Source organism: Mobula birostris, chromosome 9, assembly GCF_030028105.1.
Source record: "Mobula birostris isolate sMobBir1 chromosome 9, sMobBir1.hap1, whole genome shotgun sequence".
Classification (NCBI taxonomy): Eukaryota; Metazoa; Chordata; class Chondrichthyes; order Myliobatiformes; family Myliobatidae; genus Mobula; species Mobula birostris.
In genome coordinates, this window is record NC_092378.1 from 5,153,614 (window position 1) to 5,177,017 (window position 23,404).

General features: G+C 41.0%; 1 protein-coding gene across 2 annotated transcripts in view; it reads left to right on the top strand.

Annotated features, from left to right (window-relative positions):
* scaf11 (SR-related CTD-associated factor 11) overlaps positions 1 to 23,404 on the top strand; it is a 90,091-nt gene that overhangs the window by 18,186 nt on the left and 48,501 nt on the right. For both annotated transcript variants that reach the window (XM_072267429.1, XM_072267428.1), the window contains one exon: positions 3,533 to 3,620. In XM_072267429.1, the coding sequence (XP_072123530.1) occupies positions 3,560 to 3,620 (61 nt within the window). In that variant the 5' untranslated portion in view covers positions 3,533 to 3,559. The remainder of the gene's footprint in view (positions 1 to 3,532; positions 3,621 to 23,404) is intronic.

The window sequence follows — 23,404 nt, forward strand, 5'->3', positions numbered from 1 at the left end:
TTGAGATTGCAGTCAGATCAGCCATAATCTTGCCGGATAGTGAAAGATCCTTGGTATCCAGTGATCTATTCTTGCTTCTAATTGTTATACTTATCCATAAGTAATAAATGGCTTTTTAGACTAAATTGATGATGGTTCAGTTGAAAGCTGAGTGATGGTGGCAATGAACTGTGTGGATGGAGTTTACAAAATTGATGACTACGGTCTCTTGGAGTTATCAGAAGGAAATTTTGGGAGGGACGGGAGCTCTTTTTTCATTTGGGTGAAGCTTTTTGTAGCAAAGTATGCAATTTTTTATCATGTGGCCGTTCCATATTAGGATTATTACATCTAAAGTTGACTATTATTTGTTTAATGTACAAGAAATCCAAATTAATAGTGGTTGGTTTTGGTGGCAGTGCTGTTGATAGCTTTCATTCCCCTATTGCTCAAATTCAAACAGAACTAAGCTCTTCACCATGAGATTCCAGTTACTCCACGTCATTCCAGTCCATTTTATGAAACCCAGGTTCATTTGTCAACCTAGCAATGTCTTTGGAGTAACACACACAAGATGTTTGGGGGAACTCAGCAGATCAGGCAACATCTATAGAGCGGAATAAGTATTCGACATTTCAAGCTGAGACCCTTCATTGGGATTGAAACGGAAGGTGGGGGAAGACATCAAAATATTTTATTTCCTTGGCAGATAAACTTATGTTTTTTTGTTAGGATCAGAAATAAAATATTCTGGATTTTGGCTTTATTCTTTTCCCCCCTTCCTTTTTAGTCCAGACGAAGGGTCTCTACTCAAAATGTTGACTGTATATCCCTCTCCATTGTTCCTCCAGCACTTGGTATGTGTTGCTCTGGATCTGTAGTTTTTGCATAATCTCGTGTGCTTTTGGAGACTTTGTCTTCCTGCATTTGATTATGAGAAACCCCACTTTCCTGCATGAAACAGGGAACACACACAAAATGCTGGTGAATGGCCTTCTATATATTGGCGAGACCTGACGCAGACTGGGAGACTGTTTCGCTGAACACCTACGCTCTGTCCGCCAGAGAAAGCAGGATCTCCCAGTGGCCACACATTTTAACTCCACGTCCCATTCCCATTCTGATATGTGTATCCACGGCCTCCTCTACTGTAAAGATGAAGCCACACTCAGGTTGGAGGAACAACACCTTATATTCCGTCTGAGTAGCCTCCAAGCTGATGGCATGAACATTGACTTCTCTAACTTCTGTTAATGCCCCTTCTCCCCTTCTTACCCCATCCCTCATTCATTCATTCACTCATTCATTTAATTACTCCCCCTTTCTTTTTCTCTTTTCTCTCTCTGTCCCGCTCACTATATCTTCCTCTGTTGCTCCTCTCCCCCTTTTTCCCTAGGCCTCCCGTCCCATGATCCTCTCCCTTCTCCAGCCTCGTATCCCTTTTGCCAATCAACTTTCCAGCTCTTAGCTCCATCCCTCCCCCTCCTGCCTTGTCCTATCATTTCAGATCTTCCCCTCCCCCTCCCACTTACAAATCTCTTACTATCTCTTCTTTCAGTTAGTCCTGACGAAGGGTCTCGGCCCGAAATGTCGACTGGCCTGTTCACCAGCATTTTGTGTGTGTTGCTTGAATTTCCAGCATTTGCAAATTTCCTCGTGTTTGCTTTCCTGCATGATTTAGTTTATCTGCTTGAGATAGAATATAAGGTGTTACTCCTCCACCCCGAGGGGGCCTCATTTTGGCACCACTTTGGATTCTGTCTGAGTAGCCTCCAGCCTGATGACATGAATATCAATTTCCCATTCCACTAAACAATTTCCCACCCTCCTCTATTACCCAATGTCCTTTTACCTCTTCTCACATGCCTGTTACTTTCCCCTATGTCCCCTCCTCCTTCCCTTTGGCCTATCCTCCACTTTCCTATCAGGTTCCTTCTTCTCCAGTCCTTGCCATTGCCCTTTCCCATTCACCTGGCTTCACCTATCACTTTCCAGTTAGTTTCTTTCCCCTCCCCCTCCCCATCACTTTATTCTGGCAACTTCCCCCTCCCTTCTCAGCCCTGCAGAGGAGTCTCAGCCCAAAACATCACCTATCTATTCAGTTCCTTAGATGCTGCGAACCTGCTGAATTCCTCTGGCCTTCGTGCGTGTGTGTGTGTGATACTGTCTGGATTGCCAGGAGTATAGAAGGATGGTAGGTAGTTGGACTTCCGTTCATGATGCTGGAAATGTTGGTGAGTTGATGTCTGTATGGTTAAAAAGGGCTAGTTAGGGTTTGATTAGATGATTCATCAATTAAGACTTTGTTGAAAGGTCATCATGAGGAAAATGAATGTATTGCTATTGTAATAGCCTGCAATTTGCTTCCCTAATCTACTGTCCTGATGTTGCATTCAAGTAGACACTACAGCATCAAGCGCTGTGTTCAGTCTCCAAGGTCTCTGAGCTGACAAGCAGTCTTAACACAGGACTTCAGTGAACTGGTTGTGTTGATGCATGTGCCGCAGTAAATATCTGTCAAATCGTGCGTTGTCACTTAATGAAATTGTGCTTCTTGTTAAATAGTTCCATTCAATTAGACTGGTCTTTTCCCTGGGGTCTTTCTTTAATGACGGGCAGGGTACTTGTTCAACTTTCCTGACAGCTGGTTGTATGTGCTTAGACATTGCAAAAATGAGCTCATAAAAAGGTATAACTAGGCTGGGGGTAAAGTAATACTTCATTCTGGTATCATTAGACTGTCAGAAGGACTCATTGATTACTAGACCAGACCAGGGACTCTTTCCTCCTGTGTACTTTTGTTTACTTCCGTAGTCTTATTTTCTGAAAGCGGTTGTAACTGAAGAGGATAAGTGTGAAAACCTGGCTGGCATAAAACAGCTAAGGAGCTCAGCACCTTCTAGTCTGCTTGCCATATTACAGGAAAAAAAGTGATCACACAGATTTATAAGCTCGTTAGCAGGGCCGGAAGATGACAGCTTGGGGAAAAATAATAACTGGGGGGGGGGGCTATTTTCTTTGGAACAGGAGGCTGGGGGTGGACTTAATTGAGATGTATGAAATTATGATGGCCTGAATGGAAAGAAAAAGACTTGTGCCCGTATGAATGGGATCAAAACCCTGGGAACATGATACAATTAGAAGGGGAGATGAGGAATATGTTTCAGCCAGAGGTGGTAAGTGTCTGATAGCCTTCCTGACTGACAGAGCCAGTTGGAGGCCTAACATAACGACATGCGTAAAGAGATATTCCACAGCTCGCTCCCTTACATTTGGTATTGCTTGTTATGATTCTGTAACTTCCTCATATTTGTTTGCCATCCTTTACATACTGGATAGTGCAGCAGATCTACATTCATGCTTAAAAAGCTTGAACAAGTGAACTTTTTTATTGGGATCTGAAATTCCCAATACAGGTGCATTGCCTGCACCGGAATGTGTTTGTGTTTTTTCTGTAGTTCTCCAACTAGAAATTGATTCATTGAGAATGCTTAACTGTCATGTATACAAAGATTTGATCTGTGAACTCATTTAAATTTTCTTTCATTCACAGTTTTGTATTGTCAACTAAATGTAAAAGATGGGAGGCAGGAAATTAACAGAAGGTACATCTTTTTCGGAGAACGAGAAAGATTTTGAAGGTAAATTTGCACATTTTTCCCCACATATAACCGGTATTAACCATGAAAACTGTATGATTACTAGAAATTATTAGTTGTTCTAGTACCAAATTTATAGCTTTATAGCAACTAAAAGGATTAGAGGTTTGCTGTATTTATGACGTTGTTATCCATATGTGCAGAACTTGGGGATGGTAATTGATAACGGCTTTATAATTGTCACATGTACTGAGTGAGGTACTGTGAAATGCTTTTTTTTTAGTTCATCCTCCCTTCTTGCTACCATACGCCTGAGTTAGTTACGACTTCTGTTCAATACTTGGACCCTCAAGATTCAGAGTGCCAATGGCTTCAAAGTGGAAAATTAGCTGATCAGGTCATAGGGTTATCTCATCTTTTTGGCAAAATATGTTTGCAGAAAATGGCTATGGCTGATGAAAGATGAAATGCATAAAATAATTTGGGTTTTCCCTGCTTTATCATGAATAATCCGCTTAAGGCCAAGCAATAGTTAGATGTCTTGTTCTTTTCTTCCCAGAGGTACAGCAAGCTAGAGAAAGAGTTGATTTGTTGGCAGAGTTTATGAAAAGGCTTTATATTCTTGGTCATATTTCGTTGGAAACAAATATTTGCTCAAGTACAGATCTGATGGCAGTCACACAAAAAAAATCTCAGAAACATCTGAAATTCTTAGTAGTAGCAAGATTCATGGACAGATATTTCAGTGATTACTCACATCAATGGCCTATGTTGAAAGCTGTGTTGTAGTCAGTTGTTGACATTAAGATTTTTAAAAATTGGTTCTGAACATTTAATAGTGCCATTGGTTCGTACAGCACAGATTAAGATCCTTTGTTCAACCATGCTTACATTGACCATTAAGTACCTGTTTGCACTAATCATATTTACCAGCACCTGTGCCTTGGTGATCCGAGTATTTGTCCAGATGCTTCTTTAATGGTGTGAGAGTGCCTACTTCTGTCACATCAGGCAATGTTCTCCAAGTTGTGATCAATTGGGTGGGGAAAATAAAAGTCACAGGTGCCCAGATATCACTCTTCTCCACCTCACCACCCCCCATGCACATCCCAGATGGCATCATGTACACTTGTAATTTCTGCTGACATTTATAATGAGCATCTGTTATACTTAACCTTAGGATATATGTGATGCCCATTCCACGTCACCTAGAGCTGCCTTTTCTCAGCCCATTTGAACCACCAAGTGTGGTGATGCTCCCACAGTAGTTTCAGCTGAAGGCACTGATTGACATGTAGAATTAAGATAATATTGCTAATACGGTTGGCAGCTTAACTTTTATATTTGGAGGGTTTTCAGACAAATTAAGGAGTTTAAAAGAATTGAAGGTGATGGCGGCATTGGTTCGAGTGAATTACAGTTGTGAAGAGAGATGTGTTGGAAAGATCATCAAGCTGTTTACTCACTGTGTGGGTTCCTTTGGCCACACCTGCATTTATTGTCTGTCCCTAATTGCTGAGGCATGAAAGAAGCACTTACGAGTAGATCATATTGGTGGATCCTTGGTGTCGTATTTGGCCAGAACCTTCCCTGGAGGATTTTAGTGAAATAATTTGGTTTTTAGAACAATCTGGTAGATTCACGGGTATTGTTCCTGACACCAATTTTAGATGTTTGAATTTAAATTGTCCAGTTGTTATTCAGCGATTTGAATTTGTTTCCAGATCACAAGTATAAGCCTTTAGATTAGGGATTTCCAGCCTTTTTATGCCCAAGAAAGTTTGGATGAAAAGAGAGGGCAAGGAGAGTTGCTGACAAGTAAGATCGAGGAAAATCCAAAGCTGTTACCTAAAGAGCAAGATAATTACTAAGAAGCAAGTAGGACCCATTAGGGACCTGTACATAGAGGCATTAACCTACCACCTCTACCATTAACCGAGGGATCTATGGACCCAGGTTGGGAACCCCTGCTTTAGATGCTAGTCCAATAATTAAAGCACATTACTGTACCAGAAACAACATTAAAATAAGTCTATGCAAGTAGGACAAAAGTATAGAACTGAAAAGGGAGTGGATAGTGGACTCAATAGTCTGGGTGAATTGAAGCACAAGTTTGTGGGCATATTTCAGACAGATCAGGAAATACTAGGCCGGTAATCATGGGGGCATTTTAATTAACCAAGTATTTACAAAGATGCAGCCATGTTAAAGTTACAGAGAATATAGAACTCCTAAATTGCACACACAATTTAACCCATATGTAGTTATCCCAAAAAAGTACATGGGTTGTAGGGAGCCCAATTCTGTACTTAATTTCTATAGAAAGAGATTACATTGGCGTCAGGAGAGCACTTTTTTGTCATCATAATTTAGATTAACCATAATTACTTCAAAGGTCAAAGGTAAGATAGAACTAGAGCTTGGGAGCTTGGGGTAAAATTTAAGACATTTACCAAAAACAGACCAGAAATCCCTACTTTTGGTTAAATCTTTTCAGAACAATGGAAGGCATACAGTGAGATTCAGGTGGTGTTCAGTGCAAATATGCCTGCTTGGAAAGGAGAGGCAAGGTCACATTTGTTGCCCTCCAGATGATAAGATGATGCTTATGTTGAAAAACTAGAACTTAACACTACAGAAATCCTAGGAGGATATAGAAAGTGCAGGGTTGAAACTAAAAAAGAAAGTTTGGATGAAAAGAGAGGGCAAAGAAAGTTGCTGACAAGTAAAATCAGGGAAAATCCAAAGCTGTTATCTAAAGAGCAAAAGAATTACTAAGAAACAAGTAGGACCTATTAGGGACCAAATAGTGACCTGTACATTGAGGCAGAGCAGGGGTTCCCAACCTACCGTCCACTGACCCCTTGCCTAGTGGTCCCAGGCATTAAAAAAAAGGTTGGGAATGTCTGGTGTAGAGATAAATATAGTTCAGCAGTCTTTATGCTGATTTTGTTGGAGGGTATTTATAAAAATAATGGCAAGGATGGTGATGTAAAAGAGCAAGCGTTATAGGGTTTAAATCAGGGGTTCCCAACCTTTTTTTGGGCCATGGGCCCCTATCATTAATTGAGGTGCCAGTGGGCCCCAGGTTGGGAATCCCTGGTTTAGTGTCTTTGAAAGAAGCTAAATCGACAGATGTGGATGAAACGCACACAAGGTGCTGGAGGAACTCAGCCGGCCAGGCAGCATCTATGGAGGAGAGTACAGTCGACGTTTCGAACCAAAACCCTTCGGTAGATCTAGAGAAAAAAAGCTGAGGAATAGATTTAAGAGGTAGCGGGAGGAGAGAAGCGAGATAATAGGTAATACCAGAAGGGGGAGGGATGAAAGAGCAATGGGCACGCAAGAAGATAAGATGAGAGAGGGAAAAGGGGATGGGAAATAGTGAAGCAGAGGGGTGGGGGGCATTACCAGAAGTTCGAGAAATCAATGTTCGTGCCACCAGGTTGGAGGCTGCCCAAACGGAATATAGGGTGTTGTTCCTCCAACCTAAGTTTGGCCTCATCACAACAGTAGAGGAGGCCATGGATAGACATATTGGAATGGGAAGTGGAATTAAAATGGGTGGCGACTGGGAGATCTGCTTTTTCTGGCGGACGGAGCGTAGGTGCTCGGCAAAGTGGTCTTCAGTCTACGCCGGGTCTCACCAACATACAGGAGGCCACACTGGGAGCACCAGAGAGAGTACATGACCCCAACAGACTCCCAGCTGAAGGGTCACCTCACCTGGAAAGACTGTTTAGGGCCCTGAATGGTAGTGAAGGAGGAGGTGTAGAGGCAGGTGTAGCACTTGTTTCACTTGCAAGGATAAGTGCCAGGAGGAAGATAGTGGGAGGGACGAATGGACAAGGGAGTCACGTGGGGAGCAGTCCCTGCGGAAAGCAGAAAGTGTGCTTAGAGGTGGGATCCCATTGGAGATGGTGGAAGTTGCAAAGAATTACATGCTGGGCATGGAGGCTGGTGGGGTGGTAGGTGAGGACAGGAGGAACCCTATCCCTGGTAGCATGACAGGAGGATGGGGTGAGAACAGGCATGTGTGAAATGGTGTGGATGAAATCTTAATCTGAAGCAATTAAATAAAAGCAGTTGAGGTAGTTGCAAGAACTCTCAGGCCCTCAGCAGCATGATGGAGTGCACTTCATGTACAATATTTGCATTATGGGACAGTATTACGTGACAGGATTAGTGGAGAACTTCCTCATTTTCCACTGACCCTATCATGTTGTGGGATCACTGCATTTTCCTGGTGGTAATCCTACTACACACAGTCCAGATTGACAGTTAGACAACAGAGGTGGGCTTCCACTAAATACGGGCATTTGTTTCATGGAACTACTACAACCAACAGGAAACCCACTCTTGAAATTTATTAAGCTGAGAAAGTCTGCAGATGCTGGAAATCCAAAGAAACAGACAGAATGCTGTAGGAACTCAGCAGGTCAAGCAATGTCTACAACACTAGTTATTTGATTTGCTCGGGCACCAGCAGAAGTCAGCACTGGTGATACAGCTTCCTCCTTCTCCAGCATTGGTGTCAGCATCCCCTGAATTGAAACACGTCTCTCCCACACCAACCTTTGAGCCATGGTGGTACTGACCTTATGTCAATTTAGAGGGCATAGGTAACAATTTAGAGATAAACTGTTGCTGGGGTTCTTCAGTCCTGCTTCAGTCCTGAAAAAGGGATCTTGGTCCAAGACGTTGACTGTTTATTTATTTCCATAGATGCTGCCTGACCTGCTGAGTTCCTCCAGCATTTTGTATACATTGCTTGAGATTCAATGACAGTATCATTGCTACAGTCTGTCATTAACATGCTTGGTATTCTTGGACGAATGGCTTCCTGAACCCCAAAATCTTTTGCATCATTGGTAATTCTCAGTTCACTCACGAATGATTATTCCTTATCTGTCGCTGAGCTGCTAAAATGCTGAAACATTTCTGAGGTGTGTCACTCAGAAGGCAACATTGTGTTTAATTAGCATTCCTATAACTGGATTCTATTTGCATACTTCTAAGGTGGAAGTATTAGTATTGTCGAAACTCAGTGAGTTTGATTTGACATTGTCTATAAAGGTCCTTAGTCAAAGACAAAAGCAGTTGAATCACAATAAATAATTTGGAACCTGTCTTAATTCATCATAGTAGTCATCTGCCAAATATTTAATCATAAGAAATTCTGATAAGGCCATTCAGTCTATGTGTTCATTCAAGTTATAAAAGAACTACCCAACTTAATTCCATGTTCCAGGATTTGATCCATAGCCCTGTAGGCTACAACTTTTCAGGTTCCTATCTTAGTAAAAAAATATGGTGAGGTTTTAGCCTCTACTGCCTTTTGAGCCACAGATTGTCAACACAAACCATCCACCAGAAAAAATAGAAAGTGTTGTTATGCCACACATAAGTTTTCTCTCAAAATTGATTTCCTCCCTCTTTTTCTTTTTCTGCTGGATCTTAAAACTTCCCAGTCCTCTGGCCATTGTCACTTTGTGGTCCCTACCCTCAATTTCACATCACTGGCCTCCATTTAACCACAGATTGGAATCCCTCTGTCTAACTGATAAATTTCCGCTGAGTGTTATGGACCAGCTGTTTGAACATCTGCCACTATTCATTTACTGACTGATCTCTTGGCATATTTTCACAGTCCATCTTAGACAATTTCGCAGTCATATGATAATAATTGTCCTTATTTAATTTGAATGCATTGGTTTTGGTCCTCATCTCACACTGTGGCCACTCCCTCCTTGGGGAACTTTAACTAAGAGATCTTCTCATTAAATGCAACCAAATCTAAAATAGCCTGTTCCTGAATAGGATTTTGGTTCGAACAGCACAGAAACAGACCCTCAATGTCTGTGTTGACCATGATACTAATCCTATTTACCTGCATGTGGTGTATACTCCTCCATGGCATACCGTTCTAAGAAGCAATCCCTGACAAACTCCAAATTATTTCTTGTGAATTTGTTTCATCCAGTCAATATTTATACATTAAAATCTCCCATGGCAGTTGCATTTTCCTTCAAACAGTCTCTAGATCAGGGGTTCCCAACCTTATTTATGCCATGGGAGCCTTACCATTAACCAAGGGGTCCATGGACCTCAGGTTAGGAACCTCTGCTCTAGAAATTTCTCCATTATTTAGAATCACATTTTAGGGGCCAAAAATGTCATATATCTTCTGTTATCCATGATTTCAACCCAAACTGATTCTGTGTTACCATCCTGTACATGTTTGTATCAGGGCTCTGATACTTTCCTTGATAGTGATTCCCTAGCTCCTTTCCCTTTGGACCTTTTCTTTTGGAACAAAGTATAGTCTCGAATATTGAGCACCCAGTCCTGGTACCCTTGCAACCATGCTGTTAAATCATTCTTGCGTGTGCTTTCCATGCAATCAACTCATCTGCCTTACTGTGAACCAGGGCTTCCCAACCGTTTTTATGCCATGGACCAATACCGTTAATCAAGGGATCCATGAACCTATTGTAAACACTGTACTTTCAAATAAGGCTGAATAAGCTTTGCTTATTTTTCTTATAATTTTTATTAACTCTGAATTTGCTTTATGCTGCATACTTTAGTTTGCATTTTCTGCCTCAGCCTGGTGCACCTTTCTTGTCAATTTCACCCTCACTGTCTTGTGTCACCACTCTTTTTCATTTCTTCTTCTTGTATTAAACTCTTGGTGCCCCCCTCCCTCCTGTTTCATTTGAAACCTTGTGCAATTCATTGCATATTTGACCTATGCCTCAGAGATAGTGAAAATGCCTTAACGTGTCAGGAGATGATTCATGCCACAGAGTAGCCAATCTCTGACCCATCCTTGTAACCACAGTGTTTATGGGGCTGGTCTCCTTAGTTGCTTCTGGTCATGGGTGACCACCTCAAGATGTTGATGGTAGGGGACTCAGCATTAATTTTCAAGGGTAGGTAATTAGACTCACTCTTGTTGGAGATGGTCACTTGTGTGGCACAAGCATTACCTGCCACTTAACAGCCCATGTCTGAATGTCGTCTAGGTCTTGCTGCATGCAGACGTGGACTGCTTCATTTGCTGAGGAGTTGCAAATAGAATTGGACATTATGCAATCATCAGTGAACTTCCCCACTTCTAACCTTATGATGGAAGAAAAGGTCATTGAAGCAGCTGAAGATGGCTGGGCCTAAGATACTACCTTGAGGAACTCCTGCAGGGATATCCTGGGGCTGGGATGATTGATTGACCTGCAGCTGCACATTCATCCTCCTTTGTGCAAGGTATGATTCCAGCCATTGGAGTGTATTCCCCTTGGTATCTGTTGACAGCTGTTTTAACCAGAGCGTCTTGACACCACAATTACTCAGTTGCTGCTTTGATGTCAAGGGCAGTATGCTCACTTTACTTCTCAAATTTAGCTTTTTGGTCTGTGGACCAAGGCAGTGAAAGGCCTCGACAAGGTACTCCATAGTGACAGCTAGAAATCATCATAACTCAGTGGGATATGCAGCATGCTTCTGAAGTACAGGTCTTCAGTACTGTGGCAAGATGGTTGTTACAATATAGATTCAGTATTGTTGAATCTATATTTCTCATGGTTAAATTATCTGTTTTTCTCGGCCACCATCATAGCTTCTAGAGTACTTTCTGCTAAGAGTTCAAATTCCTACATTGTAAGGATCTATAGAGCAGATGTTGAATTATCTTTACTTATCTGACTCAAGCACTTAAGAAAAGTTTCCCAAACAGCCTCATTATTTTCCTTAAGCCACTGTGTCCAATTTTGCTTGTGATTGCATTTCAAACAAAATTAATAAATCACAAGAAGAATGTCAATTTTGTTTGAATGCAGTAATTTCTTTTCTGCTAAGATGGTATACCATATACTAAAAGATGTTTTGACTGGCAGCTCAATCACAAAATAGGCTTGAGAAATAGCTGCCCCTTTGCAATTTCTGTATGGTGGGGGGGGGGGGAGTGGTATTCCTACATACAGTGGCATGCAAAAGTTTGGGCACCCCTGGTCAAAATTTCTGTTACTGTGAATAGCTAAGCGAGTAAAAGATGAACTGATTTCCAAAAGGCATAAAGTTAAAGATGACACATTTCTTTAATATTTTAAGCAAGAAAACTTTTTTATTTCCATCTTTTTCAGTTTCAAAATAACAAAAATGGAAAAGGGCCCGAAGCAAAAGTTTGGGCACCCTGCATGGTCAGTACTTAGTAACACCCCCTTTGGCAAGTATCACAGCTTGTAAACGCTTTTTGTAGCCAGCTAAGAGTCTTTCAATTCTTGTTTGGGGGATTTTCGCCCATTCTTCCTTGCAAAAGGCTTCTAGTTCTGTGAGATTCTTGGGCCGTCTTGCATGCACTGCTCTTTTGAGGTTTATCCACAGATTCTCGATGATGTTTAGGTCAGGGGACTGTGAGGGCCATGGCAAAACCTTCAGCTTGCGCCTCTTGAGGTAGTCCATTGTGGATTTTGAGGTGTGTTTAGGTTCATTATCCTGTTGTAGAAGCCACCCTCTTTTCATCTTCGGCTTTTTTACAGACGGTGTGATGTTTGCTTCCAGAATTTGCTGGTATTTAATTGAATTCATTCTTCCCTCTACCAGTGAAATGTTCCCCGTGCCACTGGCTGCAACACAAGCCCAAAGCATGATCGATCCACCCCGTGTTTAACAGTTGGAGGGGGGTTCTTTTCATGAAATTCTGCACCCTTTTTTCTTCAAACATACCTTTGCTCATTGCGGCCAGAAAGTTCTATTTTAACTTCATCAGTCCACAGGACTTGTTTCCAAAATGCATCAGGCTTGTTTAGATCTTCCTTTGAACCTTTTGAATAGAACTTTTTGGCCGCAATGAGCAAAGGTATGCTTGTGTACCCTCCCTAACGTTCAGGTATCAGTAATAATTTGTATATTTGCTAAATTATACTTATTCTTATCTTCTGTATTGTGCTTTTTATTTTTTGTACTTCCATTCTTTTCTCTGAACTCTTAAACATTTAATATCTGTTACTGCTTTAGTCTCCATTTTACTGTTGGGATAGCATAGCAGCTAGCATGACACTATTATAACACCAGCGACTTAGGTTCAATTCCTGCTGCTGTGTGTAAGTACATTCTCCCCATGACGGTGTGGCGTTCCTCCGGGTGCCCTGATTTTCTCCCACATTCGAAAGGTGTGTGGTTCAATAGGGTAATTGGTCACATGGGTGTCATTGGCTTGTTGGGCAAGAAGGGCCTATTCCAGTGGCCACGTTGCTAAATAAATAATTAGAATATCCCTTTGAAACTGCTGATTTGTAATTGTTAAAAGCATGTTCTTATAAATCTTGGATGTGCATTTAAAACCTACACCTGTGCTGGATCTACTTTAAAAGGGCCTACTTGATCACTGCGGAAACATTGTTAATCAGTAATCCCAAGAACTGCGGTTTTACCAACAAAATATCAGTGATATCGTTTAACTGAAGATAAGTACGACATAGCTATCTGGAATGTACTGCCTGAAGAGACAGGTACTCTTACAACATTTTAAAAGTATTTCGATGAGTATTTAAATTACCGTCCCATGGGTGACTAAGGACCTTGTACTGGTAAATGGCTTAGTGTAGATGGATACTTGATCAGTGATGTGAGTATGGCGGGTGGAAGGACCTACTAAAGGGTCTCGGCCTGAAATGTCGACTGTCCTCTTCTCCATAGGTGCTGCCTGGCCTGATGAGTTCCTCCAGCATTTTGTGTGTGTTTCTTGGATTTCCAGCATCTGCAGATTTTCTCTTGTTTGTTATATACTGATACATATTTTTAACCTGTTTTATCTTCTTGAAAGACCAGATTTTGAACTTGATCAGTCACTATCCCGATACACTATCATGTACATTTCTTAAATATTATTGAAGTGACTTATCAATGTGCTATAGTTTCACTGATATGAAGTGTTAGTGATGGGTTTCAGCACAACTATCCTCTACTTTTATCAACTTCCACAAAGATCTGTGTTGGAGCCAAATGACTATCTCTTTATATTCTGATAGAATTTTTTAAAATAAGTTCTTTATTGTGAAAAACGTGATATTTGAGTAATTTGTCTTGTTCAAGCAAATATCAAAACTAGTTGCTTCCAATATATTTTGCATGTTTCTTCATGCTGCTAAGATCCGAATATTAATGCAGATTTTGTGGTCAAGATGTTGCTGTGTTTGCTCAGAGATCAAAAGTAATAAAGTACCAATCTTGTGTTTACAGTGATTTAACATTAAAAGTTTTAAGTCTTCAAGTGATTAAATTTGCACATGTTAAAATTATTGCTGAAAATGGGAACTTAATAAAAAGTGTTTTGAAAGATTCGGTAGAAAACATTTTTGCTCAGAGTTTCGTACATGATTTCAGTTGTCTCTGAATGTACCAGTGCTTCTGACATTATCATCATGTAAAGAATCAGAATACTGCAGAGCAAATGAACCTATAACCCAATAAAGTATGTCTACGTAGTCATAGAATAGAACACTAAAGCAGAGAAACAGGCCCTTCGGCCCATCTATTCTCTGCAGAACTATTATTCTGTTTAGTCCCAATGACTTGCACCAAGATCAAAGCCCTCTATACCACTCCTAACCATGTACCTATCTAAACTACTCTCACACGTTGAAATCAAGTCCACAACCACCACTTCTTCTTCTTCATTCCACACTCTCACCACTCTCTGAGTGAAAAAAGTCCCTCTCATGTTCCTCTTAAACCAGGAGTTCTCAGTCTGGTGTTCATAGATCCCTCTTCATGGTAGGGATCAGTGGCATTAAAAAAAAAGTTAGGAACCCCTGTTGTAAATATTTCATCTTTTACCTTTAGCCGATGAGCTGCTGTTCTAGTCTCAGTGGAAAAAGCCTGCTTGCATTTACTCTAGCTGTCTGAGGCCTCCATCGACCAGTGATGACTAGGGATATTGTGTCCTAGCTGTCTAGATACACAAGCCTGGGCAACACGATATGGAGAGCAAGCTGTTGCCCATGTAGCAAGCTCTCCCTCTCCGTGCATCTGATAAACAGCAGAGACTGATACAGTTTGGTATCAGAGCGTTGTAGGAGTTGCCAGTCGATGTTGTCCCTAAGGAGTCCCACTGCCTTACGGACTCCAGCTCCGGATTTTTCCCTCAGAGTTTACTCCCAAAGCCTTCCCCATGAGTGAGTATAGCCACAAGGCAGTGGAGGTTTGAGATCAGAGTTTTCCTTCTAGATGAGTTGCCAACCACGGCTGACGAGCCCCATCTGCCCAAAGCGACTGGTTTTAAGGCACCAGTGACCCGCCTTTACTCCTTCTCCTGTCAGTGGAAACAGTTCCACTGGGCTTAGTAGCTAAGCCACACATGAAGGCCAGGAGCTAGACTTGGCTGTCAGAGGCTATTTGAGTTGCACACCATATTTAACAGGTAGTGGGAGCTTGTTCCCATTACCACTTCCATCTATAACAACCTTAAGGAACCACTAGCTATACCCCTCATAATTTTGTATGCTTCTATCAAATCTTCCCTCATTCACCTGTGCTCTAGCTGATAAAGTCCTAACCTATTGAATCTTTCCCTATCACACAGGTTCCCATGTTCCAGCAATATCCTCGTAAATTTCCTCTATGCTCTTTCCATCTTACTGATATCTCCCCAGTAGGACTACACACAATACTCCAAATACAAATTATACAACTTCAAAATAATGTCCCATCTCTTATACTCAATATAAACAAGAGAATATCTGCAGATACTAGAAATCCAAGCAACACACACAAAATGCTAGAGGAACTCAGTAGGTCAGGCAACGTCTATGGAAAAGAGTACAGTCGATGTTTCGGGCTGAAACCCTGTACTCAGTAGTTTAATTTTTGAAGGCAAATGTGCCAGAAGCTTTTTTTTTTACAACCCTATCTACCCTATTGGTTATGGGAAGTAATAAAAATGTAAATCTTAGTATAAAACCTGATCATCTGGCCTTACAAATCAAGCCAGAAGAAAGGAATTTAGATGTTATTATTAACTCTGGAGGTAAATTTTAAAACACAAATTAACCATATTATAAAGACTCTGTTCTTAAAATTGCCGATTAGACTACTGCAGTGGACTCTTCAGGACTGCCTAAGTAGGGATAAATCAGCTGCAGCTTGTTCAAAATGCAGCAGCAAGAATTTTAACCAAAAAAAATCTGAGCACATTTCACCGGTTTTGGCATAAATTGAATTGACTTTATTGCTTACATCCTTCATATACATGAGAAGTAAAAATCTTTGTGTTACGTCTCCGTCTAAATGTGCAATTTATAGTAATTTGTAATAAATAGTATATATAGCAGGACAGTCAATATAGCATCAAAATACAATTGTGTCAGCGTGAATTCATCAGTCTGATCTGCTGGTGGAAGAAGCTGTCCCAGAGCCTGTTTGTCCTGGCTTTTATGCTGCGATACTGCTTCCCAGATGGTAGGAGCTGGAACAGTTTGTGGTTGGGGTGACTCAGGTCCCCAATGATCCTTCAAGCCCTTTGTAAATTTCCTGAATAGTGGGAAATTCACGTCTACAGATGCACTGGGCTGTCTGCACCACTCTCTGCAGAGTCCTGCGATTGAGGGGAGTACAGATCCCATACCTTGCAGTGATGCAACCAATCAGGATGCTCTCAGTTGATATGTAAGCTAAGGCCGTACGATATGGAGAGCAAGCTGTTGCCCATGCAGCAGGCTCTCCCTCTCCACACAGCTAATGGAGCCAAAGGAACTGCAGAGATTGATGCAGTTTCACACCAGCAGGATCGCAGGAGTTGCCAGTCAGTGTTGATAATGTGGGACCGCCTTATAGACTCCAGCTCTTGATTTTTAAGTAATCCCATAAGTAGGCCAAATTAAAAAAGTAGGTTTTTAGAAGTGTTTTGAAATGTTCCACAGTGCTAGCCTGGTGTAGCTCAGATTTTTGGTGCATAAGAGCAAAAGGCTGCATCTCATATTCTTGGTTCTAGGAATACTAAGCAAACCAGGGTTCGCGAAACTAAAGGGATGCAAAGGGATAGACACTCCAAAACATACGGAGAAGCTAAATTATTTAGAGCTAGATTATATACAATTAAGTGTACTTTAAAATTGATCCTCAAGGACACAGGCAGCCAGTGTAATTATGGTATCAAGAAAACAACCTCTTCCTCAGAGTCGCAAAAACAAAGGAGCTAGTTGTGGAATACAGAAGGAATGGAGATGGGCTAACCCCTATTGATATCAATGGAACTAGTGTTGAGAGGGTGAACAGCTTTTAAGTTCCTCGGTATACACATCACCGAGGATTTCACGAGGTCTGTATCTACTGACTGTGTGGTGAGAAAAGCACACCAGTGGTTCTTTCACCTCAGACGGTTGAGGAAATTTGGTACGGGCCCCCATATCCCAAGAACTTTTTTACAGGGGCACAATTGAGAGCATCCTGAGCATCATTACGGCTAGGATGAAACATCTGTGTTCGACACCGACCAGTGCAGGGCCTTTTACTTTACCGATTAGGGAGCTTAAGATAAAGGAACTCTTAGGAGACAGTAATCATAATATAATAAAATTCACCCTGCGATTTGAGATGGAGAAGTTAAAATCAGATATATCAGTATGACAGAGGAGTAAAGGGAATTACAGAGACGTGACAGGAGAATCAGAATCAGGTTTATTATCACCGGCATGGGATGTGAAATTTGTTAACTTAGCAGCAGCAGTTCAATGTAATACATAATCTAGCATAGAGAGAAAAAAGTAATAATAAATAAACAAGTAAATCAATTACGTATATTGAATAGATTATTAAAAATGTCCAAAAACAAATGCTGTATATTTAAAAAAAGTGAGGTAGTGTCCAAAGCTTCAATGTCCATTTAGGAATCGGATGGCAGAGGGGAAGAAGCTGTTCCTGAATCGCTGAGTGTGTGCCTTCAGGCTTCTGTATCTCCTACCTGACGGTAACAGTGAGAAAAGAGCATGCCCGGGGTGCTGGAGGTCTTTAATAATGGACGCTGCCTTTCTGAGACACCGCTCCCTAAAGATGTCCTGGGTACTTTGTAGGCTAGTGCCCAAGATGGAGCTGACTAGATTTACAACCCTCTGCAGCTTCTTTTGGTCCTGTGCAGTAGCCCCTCCATACCAGACAGTGATACAGCCTGTCAGAATGCTCTCCACAGTACAACTATAGAAGTTTTTGAGTGTATTTGTTGATATGCCAAATCTCTTCAAACTCCTAAAAAGGTATAGCCGCTGTCTTGCCTTCTTTATGACTACATCAATATGTTGGGACCAGGTTAGATCCTCTGAGATCTTGACACCCAGGAACTTGAAGCTGCTCACTCTCTCCACTTCTGATCCCTCTGTGAGGATTGGTATGTATTCCTTCGTCGTACCCCTCCGGAAGTCCACAATCAGCTCTTTCGTCTTACTGACGTTGAGGGCCAGGTTGTTGCTGTGGCACCATTCCACTGATTGACATATCTCACTGCTGTACGCCCCCTCGTCACCGTCGCCTCCTGAGATTCTACCAACAATGGTTGTATCGTCGGCAAATTTGTAGATGGTATTTGAGAGTAGAGTAGTGGGCTAAGCACACACCCCTGAGGTGCGCCAGTGTTGATCGTCAGCGAAGAGGATGTGTTATCACCAATTCACACAGACTGTGGTTTTCCGGTTAGGAAGTTGAGGATCCAATTACAGAGGCCCAGGTTCAGCAACTTCTCAATCAGGATTGTGGGAATGATGGTATTAAATGCTGAGTTATAGTAAATGAACAGCATCCTGACGTAGGTTTTTGTGTTGCCTAGGTGGTCTAAAGCCATGTGTAGGGCCATGGGGATTGCGTCTGTCGCGGACCTATTGTGACGATAGGCAAATTGCAATGGGTCCAGGTCCTTGCTGAGCTGGCCGTAGTTGATTGTAAGGGGACACTAGCTAAGATGACAGCAGAGATGCAATGGCTGGAGTTTTTGGGAGCTATTTGAAAAGTGCAGGATAAGTACATCCCAAAGAAAAAGTTTACTAAAGGGTGGATGAGGATGGAAGTCAAAGACAGCATAAAAGCAAAAAAGAGGGCATGTAATAGAACAAAAAGTTATAGGATTCAGAAGCCTTTAAAAACCAACAGAAGACAACTAAAAAAGCCATACAGAGAGAAAAAATGAAATATGAAGGTAAGCCAGCCAAAAATATAAGAGGATACAAAAAAGTCTTTTTTCAGATACGTAAGGAGTAAAAGAGATAAGAGTAGATACTGGATGGCTAGAAAACAACACTACAGAGGTAGTAATGAGGGCAAAGAAATGGCAGATGAGCTTAAGTGTTTTACATCAGTCTTCACTGTGGATGACACTAGCAGTATGCCAGAAATTCAAGTGTGTCAGGAGGCAGAAGTAAATGTAGTTATTATTACTAAGGAAAAGATGTTTGGGAAGCTGGAAGATCTGAATGCATATAGGCGGAGGGGCAGGTGATGTTGAGGAAACAGAGTCTGTAGAAGGACTTGGACAGATTAAGAAGATGGGCAAAGAAGTGATAGATGAAATATAGTGTAGGAAACTGTATGGCCATACATTTTGGTAGAAAGAATGATGGTGTTGGCTATTTTCCTAACAGGAAGAAAATTCAAAAATCAGCGGTGCAAAGGGAATTAGGGGTCCTCGTGCAGCATTCCTTAAAGGTTAACTTGCAATGTTAACATTTGTTTCGAGAGTACTGGAATTTAAAAGGAAGGATGCAATACCAAGGCTTTATAAAGCCCCTAATCTAAGAACAGACATAGTGATATTGGAGAGAGTCCAGAGGAGGTTCACCAGAGTGATCCTGGGAATGAACGGATTAATACATGAGTGTTTGATGACCCTGGGCCTGGACTCACTGGAGTTAGAAGCCTTGTGGGCTGAATGGCCTGTTCCTGTGCTGTACTCTTCTACGTTCTGTGTGATGGATCTCAGTGAAATCTAGCGATTGTTGAAAGGCCTAAATGGAGTGAATATGGAGAGGATGTTTGATATTGTAGGGGGAGTCTAGAACCAGAGTGCACAGCCTCAGAATAGAACATCCATGTAGAACAGAGGAATTTCTTTAGCCAAATGGTGGTGAATATGTGGAATTCATTGCTGCAAAGAACTTTGGAGGCCAAGTTATGGGTATATTTAAAGCAGAAGTTGATGGGTTCTTGACTGGTCAGTGCATCAAAAGTTACAGTGAAAACAGGAGTAATGAGTTGAGAGGGGTAATGAATCAGCTATGATGTAATACCAGAGCACTCGCAATAGGCCAGATGGCTTAATGTTTTATGGTCTAAATTCAGTGTTCATTAACTGATAATTGTTTTAGAATAGTTAATCATACTTAAGTGTGCATTGTTTTCACTGACCTGCAGTATTTTATGTATGTCAAGATATTCATGAATTTGATATAATCTGTAAAATATTAAAAGTAGTGTATCCCTGGTGTATGTATTGGTGTAACATCTTTGAAGAGAAAGGATTGTGTAGTTGATGTATTTAGTAGGTACAGGTTGAGTACCTCTTATCCGAAACACTAGGAGCCAGAAGTGTTTTGGATTTTGGAATTTTTTTGGATTAAATAGATAGCTTGGAATTGCCATCATTTCCATCTCTGAATTTATGTGCTACCAGTAGATAGTCTTTGTCCTACACTTGTTCATCACACATATGTACTTAATAGTTAAAGTTATTACGTATGTTAATATAATTATGGGTAGCAGGGTGGCATAGTGGTTAGCGTAATGCTTTACGGTACTGGCAACCCAGGTTCAATTCCCACTGCTGTCTGTAAGGAGTTTGTACGTTCTCCCTGTGGTTGCATGGGTTTCCTCAGGGTGCTCTGGTTTCCTCCCACGGTCCAAAGATGAACCTGTTTGTAGTTTAATTGTTCATTGTAAATTGTCTCACGATGAGGCTAGGATTAAATTGGGGATTGCTGGGTGGTGCAGCTCGGAGAGCTGGAAGGGTCTATTCCATGCCGTAGCTCAATAAGTAAATTTATAGGGAGAGGGAAAAATAAGTGTGCAGGGTAACAAAAGCAGCACAGCAGCATCGGGAGAATACCTGAATCGGCTGTTGAACAACAACAAACAGCAGACTTTCAATCTCCATCTGCAGTGCCATGTTTTGATTAAAAGGTTACAATAAATGTATTTTCGGTTTTTTTAAGTAAGGTATTAAAAGGATCAGCTTTGTAGACTTCTAGTGTTAGCTTTTCATCAGTGACAATCTTGATAAGCTCATCAGTGACGCAAACACAAGGGAATCTGCAGATGCTGGAAATTCAAGCAACACACACAAAATGCTGGTGGAACGCAGCAGGCCAGGCAGCATCCATAGGAAGAAGCACAGTCGACGTTTCAGGCCGAGACCCTTCGTCAGGACTGAATTTCTTCAATTCATCAATGAACTTCTTTAACACAAGAAAATCTGCAGACGCTAGAAATCCGAGCAGCTCACACAAGATGCTGGAGGAACTCAGCAGGCCAGCAGTGTCTGTGGAAAAGAGTAAGCAGTCAACGTTTCGGGCTGAGACCCCTCATCAGGAGAATAAATTTCTTTACTGTTTCTTGATCTTTGGATGCTTTAGAAATTTAATACTGTGCCTTTTCTTAATTTTCTGCAAATAGCCTGCTGAATTACCTTAAATTTTCAGTTCATTGTGATCTTTGCTTGTTCCATACTATTAATCAGCATATGTTCACTCTCGCTGACGAATCCGTTCCTTCAGTATACAATTGAGATCTTCATGTTTTGCTTTATGCTGTGTTTTTTCATATGTGAAACCACTTCTCAGAACCAGTGCACAAAGATCTGTACCTCGCCTTTGAACTTTCCCAGCACCTTGTGGGATTTTCTATTTGTAACATCATGTCAATGCTCAAAAGATGTTTGGATTTTGGAATTTCGGATAAGTGGTGCTCAACCTGTACTTGCTGTGTTGATCTGTTATGGCAGGAATACTGACTTGTAGTTTAAAAATTCACCTAACCCTGAGGAGAGGTGCAGAGAGTGCATCTTGTTTAATTTTGATAAGTTATTTTTTGGATTAGATTTAGATTATGAGGACACTCAGTCCTCGTTTATTGTCATTTAGAAATGCATGCATTAAATAAAATGATACAAACTAAAGCTGACAAACCCACATAATTATAACATATAACCATGGGCACGGTAAAACAAAATCTCAAAGTTTATAAATATTGTGTGGAAATCTGCTAGAATAAAAACATGCTTTAATGAATAGAGAAACATCTTATGGATTGTTTCCTTGCTCCTTTATTGGACTTTATCTAGTTACTGCAACATGAAGCTGATTGAATAAATGTCCTTGCATCATGTAATACTTTCATTTGAAAAATTTAACACAAATTTCCTAAATCCTTTTGACATGAAATTGGCAAACATTAATAAGCTCTTATGTGTGGCCATGTCCTTGTGATTGTCTTACTCTTAAGTTCAGTAACAAATTCCAGGGTTTTAGTCTTGTAGAGGTTCTTTTTCCAATGATACTACTCTTTAGGCTATGGTTGGTATCAGTGATAAAGTAAACTTCGGGAATTGTTACATTTCATGAATTCGTGCATGGTTACTTATAGTATGCTTGTATTTGAGTGGTAATAAATAAATAACTACTTGGATCTGGGTAGAGTCGAGCTTCTGAATTATTACAGATGCATTCATTAAGTCTTTGCAACTATTCAGTCTCGTCATGGAATTTTCCTCCACTCACCTTAAAATGCTGTCCTCTAGCATTGCCAATTGCCACCCTAGGTGGCGGTTGTCCACTTTATTTGTGTTTCTCATAATCTTCTACAACTCTATTAAGTAATCTCGCATCCTAACTTCGTTCTAAAGAGAAAAGCCTTAGCTTGCTTAACCTTTCCTCATAAGTAGTATCTTGGTAAATCTCCTCTGCACACTCTTTAAAGCTTCCATGACCTTCCTATGATGAGGTGACCAAAAATGAACACAGTGCTCTAAATGTGGTCTAACCAGACATTACCTCCCTATCAATTGTGTGACAACTTTGAGGAATCTATGGACTTGAACTCCAGGATCCCTCCACACTGCTCAAAATCCTTCCAATAACTTTGCATTCCAAATTTAAGTTCAATCTTCCAAAGTATATCACATCACACTTTTCAGATTAAACTACTTCTGTCACTTCTCCACTCAGTTCTATATCCTTCTACGTCTTGTTGTAACCTACAACAACCTTCTACACTATCCATAACTCCACTAACCTTAATGATATCTGCAAACTTAACAGTATTCTTCTCCTCCACTTTCAGGCACATTTTTAACCCCCTTATCCCTGAGCAGTCCTACCCTCACTCTAGATGTCCTTTGTTCTTCATGTACGTGTAGAATCCCTTGTACAATTTTCCTTAATCCAGCTTATCAAGGTCTTCTCATGTACCCTTCTAGCTCTTATAAATCCATTCTTAAGCTCCTTCCTTGCTAACTTATCGTTCTCGAGAACCCAGCTTTATTTTTGCTTCCTAAGCCTTAAGTATGTTTCCATCTTCCTCTTGACTAAATGTTCCACCTTTCTTGTCAACCATAATTCCTTTATCCTATCATCTTTCCCCTACCTCAGACAAACATATCCAGAATCCCATGTTAGTGGTTCCTAAACAACTTCCACATTTCTGTTGCATTTCCTTGAGAATATCTTCTCCCAATTTGAGGTTGTAAATTCCTGCCTCGCACCGTCTTAATGCCTCCTCCAATTAAAAGCTTTTCCATCTCATCTGCTCCTGTCCTTGTCCATGGCTCTGCTGAAAGGTCAAGGGGTTGTCACTGT